The 24,901-nt window shown below is 34.7% G+C and overlaps 1 protein-coding gene across 2 annotated transcripts in view; it reads right to left on the reverse strand.

Moving 5' to 3' along the window:
• Positions 1–24,901, reverse strand: part of TRDN (triadin) — a 304,890-nt gene that overhangs the window by 217,724 nt on the left and 62,265 nt on the right. For both annotated transcript variants that reach the window (XM_045843665.1, XM_045843666.1), the window contains exons 4-5: positions 24,272–24,304; positions 7,818–7,877 (exon numbers count right to left, since the gene is read on the reverse strand). In XM_045843665.1, the coding sequence (XP_045699621.1) occupies positions 7,818–7,877; positions 24,272–24,304 (93 nt within the window). The remainder of the gene's footprint in view (positions 1–7,817; positions 7,878–24,271; positions 24,305–24,901) is intronic.

A 24,901-nucleotide genomic window follows, 5' to 3' on the forward strand; every position in this document is an offset into this window, starting at 1 on the left:
TCACATATAACCACAAGTAGCTTATTTTGGTTTCTTTGGTTACTATTAATTAAGCTGAAAACCAAAATAAAATCTTGGCAAAAACAAAGCCTCTTTCAAAGGTTCTCGAGAGGAAACCACATTTGTGTGAGATAAGCTGTGGTTTTGGAACCCTGGCTGGCAAGGTCCCCAGGAGGACACCTGCTCTGTGCCGCTGCCGCTGTGCAGGGCGGGACCTCACCCACCAGGACAGCTGGCTGCCCCCAGCACCGAAGGATGTTCCGGTTGACATGTGCACGGGTGTAAATGGGAGCATTAATGCGAAATCAGATGAGTAAGGGGGCTGAATTCGTACTCAAAGTGGCATGTTAAGGACTCCTATTACCCTGTGGGAAAATCTCGTTCCTCACAGGCTAAGTTTTGATTTACAGACCCAGTTCTGTGTGCTGGCATTTCATTACCCCCCTCAGAAATGGCACCGCAATACTGTTTCGTGCAGCAGCTGGACCCATGTGCTCCAGGGGAGCTGTTCAAAATGGTAGACAGCCGCTAAATCTTCTTGGACAGAAACTTCAAACTTTGGCAAGACTGGCCTCAAATACCAAGTTTTAAAATTCCTTTCACCAAAACAATGCAGCCATCAGTCACTGCCTTAACAATCATTCTAAAAGAGAAATCATTTGCTATATCAATGGGATTTTCTTGTATATCTCTTTATTTACAATCCACAGCTTGAAGTTTTAATACGGAAGAAGAATAGAGTACCTGTTTTTGTTACAAGATCTGTTTGGCAGGTTCCTTCTTAGCTAGGACAGTTTTAGCTCAGGATAAAATAAGCTTGTTGCACCTGCTGGAGCTTAATTTGTTTGTCATCCTTATTTACAAGAAACAAAAGTCCCTTTGGTAGGCTGATAATTAAAAACAAATGGAATCCACCAGTTGGAATAGCCCTGATGTTTGGCATCTGAGTTGGCATGGCCCTGCTGTTCCCGCACTTGCCCAGACTCTGACCTTTCCCTGACCAGAACATTCAGCTCAACTCAACTCTGAAGTGTGTCTCTCAAACCTCCCCATATGGTCCCTCTCCAGCACTCTGCAAGCTGTGCTTTGTGCTTTCACAGCGCTTGGCTCTGGCAACCTGCCAGTCAGGCTCTGTGTCCTTTTCTGAAGTGTATCAGAGCTCACAGTGCTCCTGACCTTGAGGTTCTTATCCAGCAAAGCCTTCCTAAGAGCTAAGCAGAAGGAATTCAGGGCCAGATTGTTAGAGCTCTTTGCTGATCTCTCTGCTCTTAGTTCAAAAATCAAAAGTTTTGGTGTCAAAAATGTTAAAGTACTATTTTGTATAGACTACTGTGTTCTTCAATGGGTGGTTAGCAAATAAATTTAATTAACCAAAACTCTGGAATTCTCAGAGCTACTGTACAGGATGAATCTTGAGTACTCAAATCAAAAGAAACCAGGTGGAAAAGCAAGTAACCATCACACCTCCATATTATAAAAGACTTTGGGGAACATGGTTAGCTGTAATAGATTTTGCTGATTTTTCTTTTAATTAATTTCACTGTTTCTCAGCCTTCTAGTGTTTTTGTTGTGGAAGGTATTAGCACTGAGGCAGTTTACAAATTTTAAGTGTGTCAAAATTTCAAACAGCTTCATGAAATTCATATATATCCATCCTTAAATTCATCATTTCTTATGAAAGAGCAAAATACATATTAATTTTAACTCCTTTAAAAAATTCTGCTTTAGCCACCACTAAACAAAAATTCCAGATGTATCCTTGGTTAGTGCATATGTCTCTGAGTGTTTCACTTTTTTTGTAACTGATTTGTATAATTTCCATTCTGAGGTCAGGCAAAATATCTACACACTTTAAATAATAATAATGAACTCAATGGAAAAGTATTCTTCAGTACAGAAAATTTTAAAGATTGTATTATTCATTCCTGCTACAGGAAGAATTTATCATTTTTAATTTGATATAAGCATCTCACTTTAAAGCTGGTTGGAAGCTAAAGAGGTCAATGAGCCTGAACTATTTGTCCCTAGGTGGCAGGTGGGGGAGGGAACACAGGCTTCTAAGAGTAGCATAGAAATATAGTTATTAGATTACTAAACTAGTATTCTTTCCCCCAAACTAGGTTTCTTTGTATATCTCAAAGTAATAAACCCATTCTATGGGCCAAAGTGTGTTGATTGGATTCTTTGAGCATGTTATCTATCATCCCCCCTACAACAGCATACACACATCTTTGTTCATAACAAAATGACATTTAGTTATATTCTATTAAAGTGAAGATTAGGCAAATTACCCACATTTATAAAACTTATCTGATACATGTGCTTCAAATCACAACACATAATTTTAAATTCCAAAATATAAGCTTTACTTTCAAATCTGTTTTAACTGTATGAGTAATTTCCCCTTCTCCTGGGGCTACACAGCCACACTCAGAACCGCAGCTCCTTCCTCCTCAGTGAACAATCACTGTGGAGGTGAGGCACAGCTTCCTGGAGAGCCTTCTGGTTTCATTTCCCAGGTTTATCTCTGCTGCCAGAGAGGAAAAGAAAATATATTTTGTGAAATAAAAGTTTATACAATACAAGCTGATTAAATTAATTTGTTGGCTTTGAAAGTGTTTTTATAGAGAGATCCATGATATTTAGATGCATTTTAATGTCATGTCCTTTTTGACTTTTGAGCCTCAATCTTCAGCAAAATCCTTTGCCAGCTTATGATTCCTGCTCTGTAATGGTTTCCCAGAAGTGATCCTAAGCCAGTCAATCAGGATCATTGTTATAAATTACCCTTTTTAAAAATGGAATCACTCTTTAAAGTAGACAATTTCCTAATCACTATGCTGTACATGCAAAACTAGTACAGAATAATATTAAATGTAAACTGTAATAGAAAAATAAACACACACACACACACACACACACACACACACACATTCTGTCCAGAAAGTATCCATACATGTACTATTAAATATAGAGACATTTAGTGAAGAAGATACAAGAAACATTGAACACAGGACAATGATGCCTCAACCCCCTTCAAAGTAGGCACCTTGAGATCTCTCACAGTTCTCCCAGTGTCTCTTCACTGTTCTAAACACTCCAAAATCTTTTGTTTTAATCACTATCGGCTGCCCATCATATTTTCCCAAGTCTCATCGATGGTCCCAAATATCTTCCATTTCAAAGATGATTTTACTTTGGGGAAAAGCTAGAAATTGCAAGGCACTAAGTGGGTTATAGGGGAGGTGAGTCACCTGGGTGATTTCATGTTTTGCCAAAAAATTCCACATGAGTGGGCATGTTGTTTTGACAAAGCTGCCAATCACCAGTTGCCCATAGCTGAGGATGTTTTCATCACATTGCATCTCTCAACAAAGAACATTGAGGTAGTACTCCTTATTAATTATTGGGCCTGAAGGGGTCTACTCATGATGGACAACACCTTCCCAATCAAAAAAAAAAAAAAAACCACACAGTTAACATGGTGTTGCTCTTACAGAGACTCAGTTGCACCTTTTCCAGGCATGGAGAACCAGGAGACTTCCAATGGGATGACTGGACCTTCATTTCCAGATCATAGTTATAGACCCGTGATTCATCTCTGGTTATGGCCTTCTTGAGGAAATATGGTTCATTGGTAGAGGTTTGTATCAAGTCAATAGCAACTGCAGCATGGTGTTCCTTCTGCTCTAGTAGCAGAAGCCACTGAACGAAGTTTGCCATGACACATTTCATGCCAAGATTCTGTGCCAAAATCTTGGACACAGTAGTTCTTGGAATCCCCAGATCAGCCTCTAGTTCCCACACTGTCAGTCGCTGATCTTTGTTGATTGCGGCCTGTACACACTCAACATTCTCAGGTGTTCTGCTTGTTGCAGGAACTTCTAGGATGTGGGTCACTTTCAATAGATTCTCAACCATCTTCAAAGCATTTGTGCTGCACTTTTATTTTGACTGCACTTGCTGCATCATCCCCAAAAGCCTTCTGAAACATCTGAATAGTTTCCAAGAAGGAATATTCAAGTCTAATGCAAAATATGATACATATTGTTGCCCTACTCACTCATTTTTTAATGTGATGGCCACACAGTACACGTGCTCACTCAGCAGTGTGTACTGCCCCTGCTGACTAGTACAGTGAAGTTTTCATTGTTCATGTAGGTACATTCCAGTCTACTCTCCTCGGCTTCCAAGTTACGTCCATGTCATGCAAACCATTTTTATTGTATAAACCATGGCTGGACTTTCTCCAGACAGACCATATATATATGGCCTGTGGTCAGTTCTGCACCTAAACACCTGCAAATCCAGGTGAATGTAGAAGAAACATACTGTTCTGAATGCCTAAAGGGCCCTCCTGATGTCTAGAAGACATCATGGACGAAGTTTTCTCATCTACTTATATGTTTGCCACCAGGTTCCAATCTTTTTAAGTTTGCTGTGTTCTATGAGTAAATCGAAATGCTTCATAGTCATATAGAAGCTTAAATGTTATCTGAAAATAACCAGAAAATTTGCAATTGCAAAGAAACAAAGCAATATGCAATTAAAAAAACAACTAAATGGAGGAAAAACTGGAGGAAAATAATGTTATCATTTATTTCTGTGTAATTAGGTTGTGGTTATTTTTCTTTCTTTTTTATTTTCATAATTGTACAAATTAATTTGTATCACTTTAACCTATAGCATTATATTATAAATTTTATTGTGGGTGTTTCCTAATTACATCTTACAGATTGTTTTTGTTTTAATATGAAGCTCACTATCAAATATGCCAATTACTGCTAACCAAATAAATTTGACATTAGAGTGGTGCAATTAAAGCTGAATAAGTATATATGTATTTAAAAATAGAAAACTCAAAGGAAAATTATTCATAGGCATCAAGTACAGATTAACCAAATAGGGAAAATGGATACTTTATTAAGTAATTCATTATTTCAACATTTACTGAGTGTGTTTCATGTGTTGGATACTTTGCTAGATGTTAGAATAATTTTAATTGAATATTAGCACACATTCAGGGCTGGTAAGAATCTGAAAGACCATTGAGTCTGAATCTCTGCTCATAGATAAAGAAACACAGAATAATAGGAGAGAATGCCAGGGGCCATAGGTATTAGCAACAGTTCGGTGAATGGCACCTAGGTAATCTAGGAGAAGTTAAATTATGGTTGTAAATTTCTTCTAAGCAAATATATTTTTTCACTGTATTTCCATATCAACACAGGGTCAAAAATACATACATTATTCTGATCACAAAATATGTTACTACCTCTTTTATGTGGGAAGAACAAGGTTAATTTAAAGATAAACATCAACTAATATGCGAGAGCTTATACCTTAAAACCAAAATAAGTACTCAATGCGAGGTTATGAATCAAAGGGCTTACTCTTTAGCTTCCTGAAACTGTTCCCTTTTTTCCCTAATGTAAAATATCAAACAAAATAAACATATAAGTAAAATAGGAATAAAAGTTACCTTGTCCTCATTAATAATTAAAATCACTTAGATAATGTGGACAACTATAAAGAGTACATAATTTTCCCCTAATTTTATATGAATAAGAATCAGAATTAAAACAATAATTCTTTGACACTTTAAACATGAATTAGTTAACATATTTATATGAAATTATTTTGAAAATGTATGTTCTCTGGGATTTGAATTCTTTTGCTTTCTCTGTTCTAGTAGATGAGTAAAGCATCTAGGTGTGGACTTCCTCGGCATTCCCAATAACTTCGTATTCTGAAAACCTTTTAGAATACAATATAAATCTTTTTAAGGAGGAAGAAAAATAATAAAGACAATAGGATGTGACCTAGCTTCTATCATCACCAAAATTTTTATCTCCCCCTAAAATGCACCAGCTTCAGCATAATGGATCTTTTTAAACTCAGATATTTGCTGGTTTTTTATAACCATTGCAGACTACTATTTACTTGGCTACACCGTGTCTCATCTTTTAAGGGTTCAAAATGTTTTGATAACACTTTACATTTCTAATTATCAATCACATCTATTCATAACTGATAGGGAATATGGCATATATAAACATATATTTATCTACATATGTGAACAGTTATGAAACCTCATTTATTTTTTCACTGAACAGCTTGAAAATAAAGGCAGACATTATTCTACCTGGATGAGGAAACTCAGCAGTAAAATGAAATCTTCTGTTTATATTCATGCAGAAAAATTGTGGAGAAAAGAAACTATCCCTTAAGCCCGTTTCCGTGTTGAACAGCTGAAGTTCCAGGATGTATATTCAGGTACTAATCTCTAGCCAAGCTTTTGAGAAAGTTATTTTAAACCTCAGCCAAATTCACGGTCTTAATTATGCAAGACTCACTAGTTTAATAAACCTGCTCTACAGCCCACTGCTCAAAGTCTTTAACAGCAGAATTCTAATAGAGCCAGGTCCAAAATGGAAATGGTGCCATCTGCATCACCACATCCACTCCAGCAGCACTGCTATTAAATTAACAGTACATTCTGCAAAATAAAATAGCAGAGACCCGGTTCTCGGGGAACCAGTTCAGTTTCTGTTTAACCTTTGGCGGATAGAAACACATAGCCAGTTCCATCATGTCTAGTCAATCTGTAGCTAAGAGCTGTGTCCAATTTCCCTGACCAAAGGAACTGAGAACCAAAAAAGGAAAGGGAAAAGTAAGAAGACATTAGTTTCCTAAGTACAAATATAAATAGGTTTCAGTTGAGTAAGCTTCAATGTACCCGATTGTATAAGAATTGGCTGACCAATCTGAAATGGATTCAAACATTAGGATTAAAGATATATCTGCAGAATGATTTCAGGTCTTCCAAATAGAAAGTACATTAAGTGTTTTTCCAAATGACATTTTAAATGTAGATTTACATAGTGGATCTTTGTGGTATAATTTTAGGTTAATTATTACTTCTATTATTGGAAACTTTCCTATTTTGTAAATTTTGATATTTCCTGAAGGTAATTTTGCATTAGCCAGTTTTGACATAACAAATATTAAGCAACATTCAATTTTTATCCCAGGAAAATTCTTTCACCTTCTGTCTGTAACACACAATAATAGTAACTATGGGATTTTTATTTTTGCCAGGACAAGTGTAACCACCCCCTGCAAATAGTCAGTTTCACACAAAATCTTGTGAAATGGACCATTGGAGAAACCTGAGCATATTTAGAAATATATTTTTTGCTTTCTATAAGTTTCTTTAAAGTTTTATGACTATATGGGCCAAGTCCCAGTCCCCCAAAATAAGATGCTTGCAAGGTGAGCAAGACAATGCTGGCCATGAAACACTGTAGTTACTGAATTCAGTTCACTTGAAAGGGACATTAATCTTCATGTTGTCCCCTTCCATCTACACTGAAGGCTATTTAAGGAAGTTGCAGGGCCTCGGCAGCATGCAGCAATGTAGTACAGTGACTGCATTTCTGTACCAAAGGTTTTGAAGGTGGTGTATGGCATAAAAAATTCAAGGTTAAGATAAATTGAACTTTGATTTATTATTTACCTTATTTTTTTAAAAAATATCTGCTATTAAGTAAAAATATGTTTGAGGTATTACATTAGTAAAAATCAGTTGTGAATAACTTGAAGATTTTGAAGTAACTTTGATTCCAATCATGAAAAATCATTTGCATAATTATACCTGAAGTTAAATGAGAAGTAAATGTATTTATTTAAACATGATCAAGAGTTAAAACAAAAGAATATTAAATATGAAAACTTTTCATATAAATGCACATATATAAATAAATGCATATATGTTCTAAATAAAAATAAGAATAAGCACAAAATTAAACATTTACCTTTTGTTTGTATTTTCCTTTCAGGCTTCTCCTCCTTTTCGCTTTTTTCTTTGCGCATTTCTAGGGGGAAATAGAATTTATATAATTTAAAAACTCCTTTTTAAAATCTACAAAATATAAACCATAACTATGACTAAAACTTTATAACTTTACCATGAAGTTTACATTTTATCTAACAAGTTTATGTTTGTTTAAAAGGAAAAGGTTTGTTAGCATATTGCTATATAAATTATTCATCTATTGAAATAAAGAAAGGAAAATGAGTTACCTCAAATTAGAGTTATTTGAAAAAGCTTAAAAACTTACATCGATGGGAATATGTTGTCACTGTTTTCAAAGCGAAAATTGATCACATAAATTATAATTATGTTTTATATCAGTTATTTTCAATACAAATTAAGAATTCTTAGAATGCCATTCAGATCTGGATGATTTAGTTTTTACACATTAAATTAAAAAGTTTGAGAAGTGAACTGTAACTACCTCATAAGAAATATATCTCAGAAGTAGTGACTCTGAACTACACAAGGTCTGTCCAGAAGGCATCCAGCCATGTAATATGAAAAATAGACATTTATTGAAGAAGATACAAGATACAAGAAGCATTGTACATAGGACAATGATGCCTCAGTCCCTTTCAAAGTGGGCACCTTGGACCTCACACAGTTATCCCAATCACCATTAGCTGCCCATTGTATTTTTTGAATCTCATTGACAGTCTGAGATTTTTTTCCTTTCAAAGGTGATTTTAGTTCTGAGAAAAGCCAGAAGTTGCAGGTTGCCAAATCTGGGCTGTAGAGGGGCTGAATCACCTGGGTGATGTGATGTTTCACCAAAAAACTCTGCACAAGATGTGATGCATGAGCGGGCACATTGTCATGAAGCTGCCAATCACCAGTTTCCCATAGCTACAGCCTTCTGAATCACCCAAATATTTTCCACAGAGGAATGTTCACGCTTAACACAAAATCTGATGCAAATTCCTTGCTCTACTTGCTCAGTCATTTTGATTGCAAACAGCCACACAGTACACATGCTCACTCAACTGTGATTACTGTCCCCATTGAATAGATTAGAGAAGTCGTCATTGTTCACATATACTCATTCCAGTCCACTCTCCTTGACTGCCAGGTAACGTCAATATCCCGCAAACTGTTTTCCTTATACCAACAATGGCTAGACTTTTTCTGGACAGACCTCGTATTTAAAATCAGAATTTGGTATTGCATTTAACCAATACTTGTTGCAAGCAGATATGACCCATTTCAGAAAATAAGTTAGTTGTTACATTTTTCTAAATATCAGGTTTTAAGAAATATATTTAATTTGCTGCTGACTTCATTACACATACATAGCAAGGTTTGGAAAATGACATTAATTTTGAATTTGCAGTTAATTTGGATAGAAGCAAATTTGAAATTAGAGTTTACAAATATGATTACTTCCTCGGAGAAGTTACTTGATCTTAAATGCCATGGATTTTCTTAGAAAAATGCTAATGAGGTTTACTCATTTATTTATTTACTACAACTTTATTCCACAGATTACCTGGCTTGGTGCTGATTAACGTATACATTTAAAATTCTCCATTTATAAATTTGATTTTGTATTTTTGTAATTTTTCTACAAGTTGAAAATTAAGATTAACCATAAAGAAATCCTGAATATCTTCAGAAAAGACAATGACTAACTTTTGTGCACCTGTTAAGGAGGTAATCACCACTGTGAAGATTTCCTTCCCTCATTTTCCCCATTAATTCATCACCACACTGTATGCAGGGCCACTGCTCTACCTTTATCCCATTTCTGACTTTGAGCATGGCAATGGAGATACAAAAGAGTTAAGATATTTAGTCACATCTCTGAAAAAAAATTCACCAAGGTGCAGGACATAGGAAACTCCACAGGGAATAGGAAACTTCCATCTTCCTGGATCTCACAGTATATTTTTATCTCTTCTTTATGCTTCTCCAAATCTTACTTCAAAGCAGGGTTTCTCATCTTAACATCACTGACTTCATGGGTTGTGTGAATCATTATCTGGTGTGCACTGGGTCTATTATGTGCATTATGTGCTGGTTTTTGGCAGCATCCCTGGTCTTTGCCTATTAGATACCCATAGTCTCATCTCCAGCAATGACAATGAAAAATGTCTTTAGACATTGTCAAGTGCCCCTGTAGGACAATATGATCCCCAAGAATGTGTTCAGATAGCTCAAAATTAGATGGTTCTTTTGCTTTTCCTATGCTCTGGAGTTCTATAATATTTATATAATTATAAAACAAAAATAACGTTGCATTGTAATCTATCATACATATCTTCATGTGTGGGACTTTTGATCAGCATTTTAAGGAATGCATTCTGATTGGAAAGGCATAATAAAGTTGCATCTTACAGACTACAGGCAGAAAGGCTCACATAAACCTCATTACACATTAAAGGCACTCCCACACAGAACTCGTATTTTTAGAACTGATCCAAGAATGCAAGATAATCAGGCTAATTGCTGTTTGTCACTATTTAGACTTACAATCTCCAAAGCAGAACCACTAGACACATGTGCATATAGAGCAGGTGATACGTGGTTAGTCCAAACTGAGATGTGATATAAGTGTAAGTATACACTGAATTATGAAGTCTTAGTATAAAGAAAGATGTCAAATATCTCATTAGTGATTTTATATTAGTTACATGTTGTAGTGATATTATTTTGGATATATTGAGGTGATAGTTTTACTTATCTGTCAACTTGGCTAAATTGCTACCGCCAGTCCTTCAAATGAACACTAATCTAGGAGTCACTGTGATGGTGTTTTGCAGATGTAATCAAAATCCCTACCATGAGTATCCAACCTTTTGGCATCTCTGGGCCATACTGGAAGAAGAAGAGTTGTCTTGAGCCATGTATTAAATACATTGCAACAGATAATCACCAAAAAATTTTCATATTTTAAGCAAATCTATGATTTTGTGTTGGGCTGCATTTGTAGCCATCCTGAGCCGCGTGCCTCCAGGGGCTGTGTGTTGGACACCCCTGCCTAATCCATTGATGTTAAATAAAAAAATGATCCTGGATTGTCTGGATGGGGTTGTCAGATTCCATTGAAAGGCCTTGAAAACAGGCCTGTGAGTTCCCAAGGAAAGGGAAAAAAGTCCCTTCATGGACTTCAGTTTTGGTCCTTGCCCATGGGCTCAGTTTGCCTGTGGTTTCCTTTCCTGACGCTTGGCCAGTCCCCACAATCACATAAGCCAGTTCCTTGCAATAACTGTCTTAATATATAAATATATTGGCATGATTTCCCATTGGTTCTGCTTTTCTTGTTTAGCCCTGATATCCTGACTGGATTAAATGTGTCATTAAAATTAATTTTTATTATCATTGTTTTACTTTTTAATGTGGCTACTTAAAATTTTTAAATTACATATGTGGTTCACAATTTAATACTATTGGACAGTGCTGGTCTAGTCCTTACCTGTAGGCAAATGATCTTTTCAATGTCTTAGGTCACCCACTGGGTTAAATCTTTTACAAGTGAATTGAAAAACTAAACTCAGATTTTCCCCTGCCAAACCCATCGTGCCTCCTCTCTCCTATTCAGACCAACAAAGACAGTGGAGAAAATTGGTCCCTTGTGTAATTTAGGCAGAAAAAAAAGCAGTATACTGTCAAAGAATGAGAGTGAGTGGTCTTTGGATAGGCTAAGAACACAACTTTAGGAGATGATTTCTTACTCCATGTAGAGATATATTTGAATACAGAAAAGGGATGAAATATTGTAAATTAAAATGTTACATGAAATGGTACACTTATTATGAGATGAGACCACCTTAAAATGGTTATTTAGAAGAATACTTTTCCTTGAGAGGGAGGGTATGTGTGTGTGTTTATATTACACAGACATCTGTTGACCACTGAGAAGAATAAAAGAAAGATTATGGAATCACACAGACTATAGACTGTGTGATTCCTCAGGAGGATCAGATCTGAGTTAGAATCTTCTGCAGAATTCAGAGCTGAAAACATCCTTCCTGGATAATTCTGTCATTGCCCCCTTGCCTATCCTATTCTGAGGAAATCCACTATTTGGACAGTGGTATGGCACTAGCCATTCTGTGTTGTTCTGTGCCAGTTTTTCTTGCAGGGTAGGTGGAAGCTTGCACATCAGAGAACAGAGGAAAGAAGCAGTAGCCAGGGCTTCCTTGAAGCTCCTTAGTACTGCCTCTTGCATATGCAGCAGCATCCTGTCAAAGGGGAAGGGCTCTAGACCGTACTCAGAACCAAAATAAGCAGGGGTCCATCCTAGAGGTAACCAAATAAATGAAAGAAAAGGAGTCTCTAAAAGACTGGGGCCATGAACACTGAACAGGAAAAGGCCAGGGAAATGCTTTCCCTCCACCATTTCCCAAACATGAAGGGAAGATCAGCCTAGAGTGGAAGGGAAATCCTGGCATGCTGGTTATACTTCCAAAATAAATTTTACATAAGGAAAAACAAACATAGATAAAGCTAAAGAATTAGACTGAAAAAGTGACAATATATTTCAGAGCATTTATTGTTTCCTCTCTGGTAAATGATTGGACACAACCCAGTTATGGGACTCAGACCAATCTCAAAGATAAAGCCCCATTTTTATTAGTTTTCTGATTCTACACTTCAGCCTAACACAAACCAAGATAACCCCAATGCTCTGGGCATATCCACTCAGACTTTTTATAAGTAGAGGTTATAGATTAAAACACACACACACCCACACATCTCCACAGCTCAGAATGGACAGAAATATGATGACTTACATAGCACTTTTTTTGCAGGAGCATCATCAACTGAGTTTTTTAACCGATGATCACCTAAAGACCATTACTATTTTTATAGAGGCAAGTGTAGGCAAGCACAGCTAACCTTGTAAAGACACACACACACCCCTACATTTCTTTTCTAATAGAATACAACAGAAATTCATTTCTGATGATTCAAACTTAAAAATTAAATGTCTCTCTGCATGTTTTATCGCCACATTGCATTTTCTTTGGGGATTGAATTCCATCACTGGTGTCACTGTCTGGGGCTATCAGATGTCTAAAGAATCCAGTAAAGCCTCTACACAATGTGCCAGTTCTCTCTGCTTACACTTCATCCAGGAAATGATGACCATTCAGACACCTGTCCAATTGAGTAACAACATGCTACCCATTTAGACTTCAGAGGGATATTTTTCTCAGAAGCAGATGATGCCTGATTTGTCACTCTCAATTGCTATTGTCAGCTAAAAATCATTTGTATAAGAACATAAAATTAAATTTAAAAGAATTAAGTCTGTAAAGTAGAAATGTATTGCTCTATGGTTTTCAGTAAACTTCTAAGAAAAATCAAATTTCTCAAGTATATTAGTACAAGCTTCTAGTTATCTAATAATTTTCATAGACAGGTGAATGCTTCCACTTTGTGTAAAATGACAGCAATGTGTGACATCATAAAATTGAGTTTAACATCATGACAATCTTTAAAAACAGTTCTCTTGAACATAAACCAATTCTGGACACAAGGACAAAGAAGGTCAAAGCAGTCATTATTTAACTCCAAACATGTGTGCTTTGTGATTAGGTCAGAGGCCAATGCTCCTAGAAATGTGTAAGTCTCAGCACCTGATACTGGTTAGAATCGTAAGCCATTTTGGTAAGAGTAAAGCTTAAATATTGTTTTGTGGCTTACAAGATCCATGATCCTCTTGGCAGCCTGAATTGGAACTTTTAGGTGTAAGGAGGAATTTCTTGGGTTTATAATGAGTGCATATTCTGCATATTCTGCGGGAACATACATTACTCAGTGGACAAGAGATTTTCAACTAGGGAGCCACAAAAAATTTTAAAGCATGCAATACCTGACTATGTAGTCAGAGGCACTGACCTCTTTTCCCTTAAATTGCCAAATTAAAAAAAAAAGACAACAGCCAACACAACAATAACCATCCAGTGTGACTGAAACAAAATTATATTTGATTTTTGTGTCACATTAGCAAAAAGTGTATTTTTTGGTGTGTCTCAGAATTTTGGTAATTAGTTTATATGTGCCATGAGATGAAAAAGGTTGAAAATAGCTACAGTAGACAAAATTTTTAAAATGTCTCCAAATCAGAAGTGAAGGTTTGTTTCATTGTTTTGCTTCTCCTTCATCATCTTCGGGCTATTTAATTCTATCCAAATGTGTTCGTCTAAGCTCTCTGTGTCCCATGGGACCAACAGCAATCAGGGACCGACAGATTTTCCAGAGACTCTCTGAGCTCAGCTTTCATATGTTACTCATAAGAGAGGCCATGGGCACTAAAAATGAAAAGATCGCTAGCAACAGCAACCAAGAGAACTAAAATGAGTGAAAATAGATTGTGCTAAATGATTCTTCAAAATAAGTTCATTTCATAGTGAAGTCCTTTTGAGTTATTTTATTATATTACATGCATTGTGCTCATGATAAATAATTTTTATCTACTTACAACCATAACAAAGTTTATTGGTGAGTAGGCAGTTTATAATTTTAAGATTTGCATGGACAGTTTAAAGCATACACTTTTTCTCTATCAATATGATATACTGTTAATAAATGAAAATTATTATCAATCAAGATTTAAAAATGACAGACTGAAGAAGTTAAAAGGATAAGCTCTATCACCAAGGCAACCATCTGATTCTTTTTTATGATAACCCAGTTTATTAAATTGTTATGAGGGTTGTGAGTTTCAAAGAATGCCTTTTATCATCATGTTTTCTATATATATCTCAGAGGCACCAGACAATATAAAATGCCCACTTATACTTTTCCTCATTTCAATGGTAAAAATTAAATTATTTATTCATTTGAACATAGAATCTTTATTTGTAAGATTTTTCCAATTGTGATTAGGATACAAAAGTTTAATTATGATAAATAACCAAGCAGATATTTTTATCACTTTGGTGGATAATTAAAAAATACTAAGTGGATGTATTTTATTGAATACCCACTATTTTAGATAAAACACCAAATGATGTGTAGGTCTTTGTATTTTCCATGATTTTCTGATAATTTTTTGGATATGCTATTAAACAAAAATTTTGAGGAAAGTACACTACTGACCAATTATGACTAAAGAAAACAAAGAGGGATATTGTCCCCCTCAAAGTGACCTGTTTTCTTTGATTCAGAGGGCACACACTGTGAAAATACTGAGGACAGTTTCCTTGAGGGACATTGAATACGATAAACATGAAAATGGTTGGACCTTTATTTTGTTGGGCTTGATTGCTTGGTAAATTTTATAACATAAGCTAAATTCTTTCAAAAAATAATAGTCTCAACACTGCATGCTATTAACCTTACAAAATTTTTTAAAATAAATATATCTATTCAATCTCATTTTGCCATTAATTTAGTAATCTGAGATTAATCTGTTTTTCCTCTTCAAATTTTATTTTCTCCATTGTAAATAAGATGCTATTTCCTACAAGTTCATAATCATACAGAGATGGAATAATTTCAAACAATACCTTTTACAAGATAATCACTGGTAGAGTTTAAGATTGAATAAGGTTTTGACAGTGTTAGTATTTGTGTTTCATACTGGATGATATGCTAGACAAGATCAATGTGGCTGAACATCAGAGTCATCCGGGGAGATTTTAAAATCTATTCCTGAGCTGCAGTCCGAGCTTAATCAATTACTGTAGTCTCTCAGAGTGAGGAAACTTTTAGAGCTCTCCAATTTAAATAAGCTCTCCAGTGGTTTTAGAACCACAGTCAGAACTACTGTCTAGACCGATGTTCCTCAAAATTTAATGTGCATTTGAGTTGCCTGGGGACCTTCTTAACATGCAGATTCTGATTCACTTGGTCTAGATGGAGTCTGGTTCTGCATTTCTAAATCACTCTCAGAAGATGCTAATATGGCTGTTCCATGGAGCACTCTTTGAGTTGCAATACAAATCAAGGAGAGTCAACTACATTGATTTTGCTGAAATACTTGAGAAAGAGCAAAGGCTTCTCTCCTGGGTTGCTAAAGTAGGAAAAAAAAAAAAAGGCCTCAAGCGTCAGGTGATAGTAATCGCCACCAGGAGAGGGTAACCTGTCTGAGAATTCAGCAAATAAAGCAGATGAACAAAGCGAGGTCAGGAACACAGAGAGAGTATATACTAATGACATTGCAACGAAACCTGTATCTAGATATCACTGAGGCCAGTTTTACTCTCACATCTTCCAGTCATTTGAACGAGTAAAGTATCTTTTCCATGAAGCTACTTTGAAATGGATTTTGGTCTTTTGTGAACAAGATAATTCTAATTAAGACATCATTTGAATCTGATGCACAGGAATTGAGAACCATTGGTGAGTTTTGTGTTTTGTTTGTTTTTAAATTTATTTTCCAGCAAGATTTTCTAAATGAAAATACCAAATTTGGCATATGTAAATGTTAAGCCATCTGTATTCAACAAGCACCGTAGTTTATCATGATTTTGAGAAAGGACATGCAGAGCTGATGAGAAGAGTGTGGAACACATTAGACTTAACAGCTTTAATCCATACACATCTCAATTACTTATCCCATTTTACTTACAGATAAGAACATAGCCGCACTGAGATTATACTTGCTCTAACAAGAACTACTTAAAATGGTTGGGCCTGAGTTGCCTTCTCTCAGACAGCCTCTTTACTCCCCTTGAGATTTGTGCCAAAATTGGATCTCTTGCCTTCTTTGGCATGTTCCTTCAATCTCTGGTTTACCCATTATTATCTGCATCACCTGGTTCTAGTTTCCTTGCCTTGATGGAGACAAGCTCCTTTTAGTAGCACATGGTAACTACACTTGCCTGACACAGTGGATCCAAAATTCACAACTGTAAGTCCTTGGGAAGTGCATCTCTGGATCATTCAACATATCTCCCTTTACCTCTGCCTCATCAGGCTTTTTCTTTTTATTCTTATTTATTCTATTACAGTTGTCCCAAATTTTGTTCCCTACCCCTGCCAGCCCACCCCTCTAGCCCACAGTCAATCCCCTCTTCATTGTCCATGTCCGTGTGTTACCCATTCATGTTCTTTGGCTAGTCCCTTCCCCTTTCTTCCCTCATTCATCCCTCCCTCCATCCTCCCCTCCTACAACTATCAGTTTGTTCCATGTTTTCTTCCTCAGCCTTTTTCATTCTTGACTCCACCTCCAAGCACACTTTCTGTTCTCCCTAGGCTATGCTATCCTGTTACCATTGATCAATATTGGGAAAGACAAGCAGAGAATAAAGCACTGAGTTCACTGTGCAGCCTGAGGGCAATATACAACAGCATGGTTATGAAGCTGAGTTCTGTTCTAGACTTATTTAGGGAGGACCAAACTAATGTATCTTCTTAAAAATGTTACTAAGACCTACTGTATTTTGCTGTGTATAATGTGCACTTTTTTTGCCCAAATTTTTTAAGGAAAAATAGGGATGCACATTATACATGGGTAATACCTGAAATACCTTGTATCTGTTTTTGTGTTCTTGTAACTATTTGTTACATAAAATTTCTTGTACCATAATATGTTCAGAAATTAATGCCAAAATTCCTTTATAATAAAAAAACAAGTATCTAAACATAAATGTATAAAAATTGGATTAAAAAACTAAAACAAAAGATTTTTTTCCTGAAAGTTTGGGCCAAAAATGTGGGTGTGCACTATACATGGGAGTGCATTATACACGGGAGTGCATTATACATGGCAAAGTACAGTACCTAGTAACAAATATTCTCAGGCTGTGAATTTTAACAAGTTTAGTCACCTTTCCATTCTTCCTCCTTTTCTCAGTCACTATATTTTTTGGACACTTAATATTCAGTGTGGTGTAACCCACTGAAGCTGCCAGCAAAGATGGATGCAATGAAATCTCTGGCATGTAAACTTATCCATCTATCTTACTCCTGATGACTTGATGCAATTTTTTCAATGGCCTAATCCAAAAGTCTTGAATATTTATGATGCTCAAATTTCTTGGCTCTTTCTTATTCACCCTGACTGCAAAGAGATATTGTGGATTTCAATAAAGTGAGAAAAATGCACAATGAAGGAACTGAGTTTAAATTTACTGGGCTCTTTTAGACCTGAGAAGCTTTAGGATAATTTTAAAACACAATTCTAAGGAGGATGTAATTTGTTTTGCTCTATGTAGGGTAAAGACTCTTCCTCTCTATTGACATGCATTAGGAAAAATCCTACAGAATATCAGCCTTTGTGTTTGGGTCCTGTTCAAGCTTAATGACAGATAGTTCCTTATTTCAAGGAGCAAGTAGTTAGGAAGTAAGGAAATTCAACACAATGCAGAATGCAAAGGGGTTTCTGGATCTTTCCTCTAAGGCAAGAGATGGTTTAACATATGAGGATATCATGCCCCTAGTTGAAGACCTGGTTTTCCTGCCCAAATTACTGTGAGCTAACATCTGAATGACTATAACTCTTCTTTAACTTTAAAACTAGATGTCAGAAAGCAACACTATGAAACTAATTTCTTATTAGGAGACTATTATTGTCCCCTAAACTTATACAGTTCAAAGGACATAAATGTCATAATATCATTCTTATGTAGACTGATAGACTGAGGTTTCAGATAAATATATTGATTATGCTGCACTTCGAAATATTAGTACCAAAAATTAGAAAGCTATATACCCAGTAAAGAATGACACTTTCCATGAATGTTTACATAAACTTAAAAGTCAGCTTTAAATATTAATGTAGAAAATTGAAAGCAAAATCAGATTCAATTTGTGAGAAATCAGTAATTTATTTGAAAAAGAAATAGAAAAATACTAAGATGCTTATGCTGAATAGACATTTAACTTTGTTTTAAGAATACTGGATTCTGTGTGTGTGTGTGTGTGTGTTTGGTGAACCTGGTTTTACCTTTGACTTCAAGTGTTTATAAATAATTAAGTAAATTAAAAATTTTCTGAAAAAATAGAGTTTCTGAAAAATATATTTGCAACTCATCTTTATTCAGTTCAGTTTGTATATGATCACCTCACATAAAGACTTACCCTCATCATGATCAAATATGCAATGTCCAAACTGTTCTATACCTTTACTATATCAACTGCTCATTTATTTTTCAAACTCTCAGATATGGTCTTTACAGTACTTTGTACTAAATAAGGGGATGTGTTATTCATTTGCAATTATTTTGGCTACAAATTCCCCTGTTACATTGATCCTGATATTAGTAAGAGATAATTAACCTTATTAGCAATACCACATAAAAACTCGATTACAATAATTTATTTACTATTTTATTCAACAAACTTGAATCATCAGCCTTTGAGAATATTGTAAGAAAAGATTCAAAAATTGCTTGGCACATAGAAAACATTTAAAACTTTATTGAAAAATACATTTGTTGAAGAGATAAAACATGTCAGTTTTCGGAAGTAGTGATTACCTAAGGATACATAAGTTGACCATAGTGGAATATCTTGGGCTTTGTTCTCACTCAGGATCCTAGGATTATCCGGAAAACAACATGTTCATTCTCTATTTTTTTCTTTTTAACATTTTATTTATTTATTTTTATAGAGAAGGGAAGGAAGGGAAAAAGAGAGAGAGAAACATCAATGTGTGATTGTCTCTCATGTGGCCCCCACTGGGGACCTGGCCATCAACCCAGGAATGCACCCTAACTGGGAATCCAACTGGTGACCCTTTGGTTTGTAGCCCATGCTCAACCCACTGAGCTACTCCAGCCAGGGCTCATTGTCTGTTTTAGTAACTTCAATTTTTTCCTTTTGACAATTCCTTAAAATTTTTTAGTAAACCTAGCACTTCCTTCCATATTTTGAAGATAAGTTCTAAAATATTTTATCATAATTTAAAAAGTTGCAAATAATTGACAGATTATTGTAACATTTAACATTTAAAAATAAAATTGCTATATTTCTGTAAAAATCAGAATTGACTATACTTTGAGACTCTTCATTATTGACTTAAAATATACATGCCAACCAACTCTTTTTTAACATGTGGAAATCTTACATCTTCCATTTATTTCTTTTAATTAATATTTTTTGTTGCACTTCCCCCACAAAATTTCATTGAAAAACAATATATTTTTATATACTTTTTTCTTGATTACACCATCATGGCATTCAGGGAAAAAGTGAGTGTACACTGAAATTTTAAAATTTCCTTCATGTCCTATTATAAGAACCTTAACTTTTTTCATATAAACTTATTAAAACTGAAAAATAAAATTTCATTAGAAATGCATCTCTTTATAAGACACATAAAGTTTTAAATAGTTTTTGCATTTGTAGCTAAATGAATAAAGGGTATACAATGTACTGAGTTATTTTGTGTATAAATATATATTGAATTGGTTCTAAAAATAGTATTAACTTTTGTCAATGTGAAATTCAAAATACTAAACTTTTTTTAGCCTCACCTGAGGGCATGCTTATTGATTTTAGATAGAGGGGAAGGGAGGGAGAAAGAGAGGCAGAGAAACATCGATGTCAGAAAAAAGCTGATAGGTTGTCTCTCAATGTGTCCCACTGGGGACAGAGCCTGAAACCTAGGCAAATATCCTGAGCTGGAATTGAACCCATAACCTTTGGGTTTATGGGAACACACTCTAACAAACTGAGCCACATTAGCCAGAGCTAAACTTTTTTTATATTAAACAAAATAAAATGAGGTTTGAATACAATTAAATTAATTATTTTATAATATAATCACATTAAGTAGACTTTAAATTAATTTTTGAAAAATACATATTTCATCTGAAGTGAATCACAGAAATTTATGATTTTATTGGCTTATGATTTAAAGCCATCTATGGCTTTATTCATTGCATCCTTAAAAGTTTGGTTGTTTCAGAAAATATCCCAGTAACATTTAAAAGAATCAATATCACTACTTGTACTACTGTTTATCACACCTATACTACTTTGGTTGTTTTAAAGTGCTTTCTTTTAAACCAAAGATATTACTTAGGAATAAGTGTTGAGAATAACTGAAACAAACTATTTATTTAAAATTCTTAAAAGCCATTTTTACCTTTCATTTCCTATTGATATTCTTTTTGCTTTGGTCTTATAGTTTTCTCCCTCAAGAACAATGCACTCTTTCATATTATTCACCTAAATATAAGGCAAAGTCATCAAACGGAACTCATCACTGCTCTCTCATCAGCCCACTCTCCCATATGTATGACTTCAGGACATCCCATCAGGACACAGAACACTTGTATACCAATGTGTTTCTTTAGCAGATGTAAGCAGGACAAGGCAGGAAGGCTCAATGATTGTTTTGGTTAGCATTCTAGCAGTTTGGGAATGGGTGAAGGATATTTCTTTATTTTGTAAAGTAGAAGTAGTATTATTATAAACTTAGATATGTTTCTGATCAAATTTAGGAAAGCAGAAATATGTAATTTGATTCTTTTAGTGCTATCTGCACTTGTGTACTCCTCAGATGGTGTGGTGTTAACATAATCATGATGTGTACCCTCATATGAAGAATGCTATTCAGCAAGATTATTCCAGATAAACAAAGCACATCCACCATACACAGCACAAAATTGTTTCAGGAAGTAGGCTTTCCAATGGTTTTTGGTTATTATAGTTATGAATTTTAAATATTACATAATCAAAATATAAAATTTTATAATGCTTCTATACCCTGGAACCTTATCATGGAGTGTTTGGTAATAGAATTTAATATTTGCAGTTTTTTAATTTTTCGATTACAGTTGTTCCTATTTTCTCCCATTGTTCTCCCCTGACTTACCTAATAACTCTCCACATATAATCCTCCCCCCACATTGTCCTTGTCCATGGGTCCTTTATACATGTTCCTTGACTTGACCCTTCCCCATCTTTCCCCTTTGGCAAGCTTAAACATATATGTAAAAAGAAGATAAAGAAACTAGGTACTATAGCGCATATCCTGAAGTTCAATTATGTATATAACCGTGTAAGCCACAGAATAGCTGATTCAAAAACTCATTGATATTGATAATCTACTTAATAATCAATCCCACAACCCTGAGATTATTCCATTATTCCACATCAAGTTAGAACTGTAAACTTCACTTATAAATAACTACATAGTTAAATTTTTATTTTGGTAAAAATAGCTTTAACTGTATAAATTCAACTAATGCCTTAACTGCACTTAAATAAAATGTCTTATATAGAGACAGGGAAGTTGAATAAACAATGCCATGGCCTGGAAATTTAGTTAATATACATGGCTAAAAATTATTCGATACATCTGAATGGGAAAGCATATTAATGAAGACATTGATGAAGAGTAATTTAGATTAATAAAGAACAAATGTTCTTAGATACTATCATTCTAGATTATAAAACAATACTTCTTAAATCACAATTTTAAATATGGAAATATATAAAATAACCCATCATAAAATAGGGATAATCTTGTCACAAGTCTTTCCCAATAATAATATTGAAGTGTTTTAAGCACATAACAAGTATTAAAAATATCTTATAAAATATTACATTTTTAAAACTGACATTGCCTCCATGACTCTACAAAAGTTTATAAATAAAAAATTACAACTGTAATGAAATACATTATCTTTAGTCCACTTCAATTAATGTTTATAATTACATAGCTTTTGTACCCAAGGTAGGATATGGAAGATGTTTCCTAAAATGTCCATTTTTCTCATGTAACTTTCCAAGTAATATTATTAAGAAAATATATTCAGATAATTTTCAAATCAATTGTCCTTCTAGTACTCCTTCAAGAAGACATAAGTATATATGGTTTTAAGAACAGACATTCCTTAGAGTATTTTAACTAATGAGTGTTATTGATACTTTAAAAAATAGTATCTTAAATAATTATTTAAGTTTTTCTGTTGATTTGATGAATCAAGGCAATAACTTAAAGAATAATTAAACAAGCCCTGACTGGCATAGCTCAGTGGATTGAGTGTGGGCTTCAAACAAAAGTGTCACAGGTTCGATTCCCAGCCAGGGTACATGCTTGGGTTGCAGGCCATAACCCCCAGCAACTACACATTGATGTTTCTCTCTCTCTCTCTATCTCCCTCCCTTCCCTCTCTAAAAATAAATGAATAAAATCTTTTAAAAAATGTTAAAAAATAATAATTAAACAGCTTCTCAGGAATTTGCAATTTATGTTAATCCTTACATGAAACTTAATTTTTAAAATAATTACACAGAGAAATTAAAGTCAAAAGAAAAGAATAAGTTTTTTATTAAATGCTTGATGCTGACTTATGGAGAATAGGACATTCCAGTGGAATTTAATTTATAAGTATAACAGAATATTATTTATTTGATTTTTTCCTCTTTTGTTTCTACTTGCTGACTAGTAACTGATTAGCTTAAGCTTTGGCTATGTTTATTCTAGGCACTATTAGTTGGATATCAGATGTAAAAAGACTGCATTTCTGATCTCAAAAACTTAAACTAATGTATAATCTTTAACTCTGGATTTGATAGGTAAAGTCTGTCTTGTGTTCTTGAATTCTTATCCTGTGAGTCAGGAAACCCACCTTTTATCCTTTCTATAGCTCCATGAACATTCTTATTTTTGAATGGCTTTGTCACAGTCATATTTCACAGGCTTAGCTCTCTTTGGTTGGAAAATTTGTATTTTCCAAATTAGTATACACTCAGTAGGTTTTGCCCCACATAATGAGGTGATTATCGTCTGTTCAGGCAAGGCTGAAGCTCCAGATTTGGATCCCACTGTTTACATCCACAGTTGTTCTATGGAGATGGCAACAGGAGCCAGCAAGATCTCCTCTAGAATACATTTTTCCAAGACATTGTGGCTAAGCATGCACAGCAATAATTGAAACATTTCAATTGTGTTGAGTTTGGCTTATGCATTGGCGTTTTCTTGATCACACAAAACATACCTCAGGATGGTATCCCTCACTCCCTATTGTCCCTAGCAGACACAATTTTTACTCTGTCAAGTAAAAATCTTTGCCCTTCTGAGGCTCTTACCCCAAAACTGTACAACTTCTTCCTAGTTATTACTTAAAAATAAAAAATGGGATAAAATATAAGAAGAAAAATTTAGAATCAATAAATCTGGCCATAATGAGGATAAAGATCATGGACATCTTCTTCTTGGGCCATTCCCAAGGCTACAGAATTCATCCCTCATTCCCACAATTCGAACTCACATTGATCCGTACATAGACAGGTTCACACACCTACCGAAGAAGCCATTAATTAAATAATCAACTGAAAAACAGTGGGATCAGCCTCACTGGAAACAATCAAGGGTTTCCTTTCCTAACCATACATAAATCATGATCTAATCATGAAATAAATACTCCATATTAAAATATATTAAGGCTAAATCTCAAGTAAAATATATTTGAGTCATACTGAAAATCAGTGTTACCAAAGGAGAAGAAAATTTTGCTTTAAAGATGGAAAGAGAAAACCAACCTTTTTTTTTCAAGGGAGGCTCCTCTATTTCTCCTAAACCAAGACAAAAATAGTAAATTAGAAAAACTTGTAGCATAGCATAATATTATTTCTCTATTTTTCCTATTTTTCACTTCTTAAAAGCATCTATTAGTTTTTTTTTAATATTTTACTGTTGTTCCCCATTACAGTTGTCCCCATTTTTCCCCTGTTGCTCTCTCCTCCCCACCCAAATCCCAGTCCCAAAGACAATTCCCATCCCATTGTCTTTGTCCATGGGTCTTTTGTACCTGTTTCTTGACTTGTTTCTTCCCCTTCCTTACCCTCTTATCCACCTCCCCCACCCCTCTGGTCACTGTCAGTTTGTTCTTTATTTCCATGTCTCTAGTTCTTTTTTGCTCATTTGTTTCTTTTGTTGATTAGGTTCCACTCATAGGTGAGATCACATGGTAATTGTTATTCACTACCTGGCTTTTTTCACTTATCATAATAGTCCTCATATAACTTTGTGTCCCAAATTCCAGTATTTACATATAAACTTTATTTATGTATATTTATTAGACATAGTTTTCCTTTTAAGTGCTCAATAAACTGGTGGCAGTGATCCAAATTACACATTATGCTTCATATATCATGTTAACCCCAGTTCTT

This window comes from Phyllostomus hastatus, unplaced genomic scaffold, assembly GCF_019186645.2.
Source record: "Phyllostomus hastatus isolate PE091 unplaced genomic scaffold, TTU_PhHast_1.1 phas_contig_40, whole genome shotgun sequence".
Taxonomy (NCBI): Eukaryota; Metazoa; Chordata; class Mammalia; order Chiroptera; family Phyllostomidae; genus Phyllostomus; species Phyllostomus hastatus.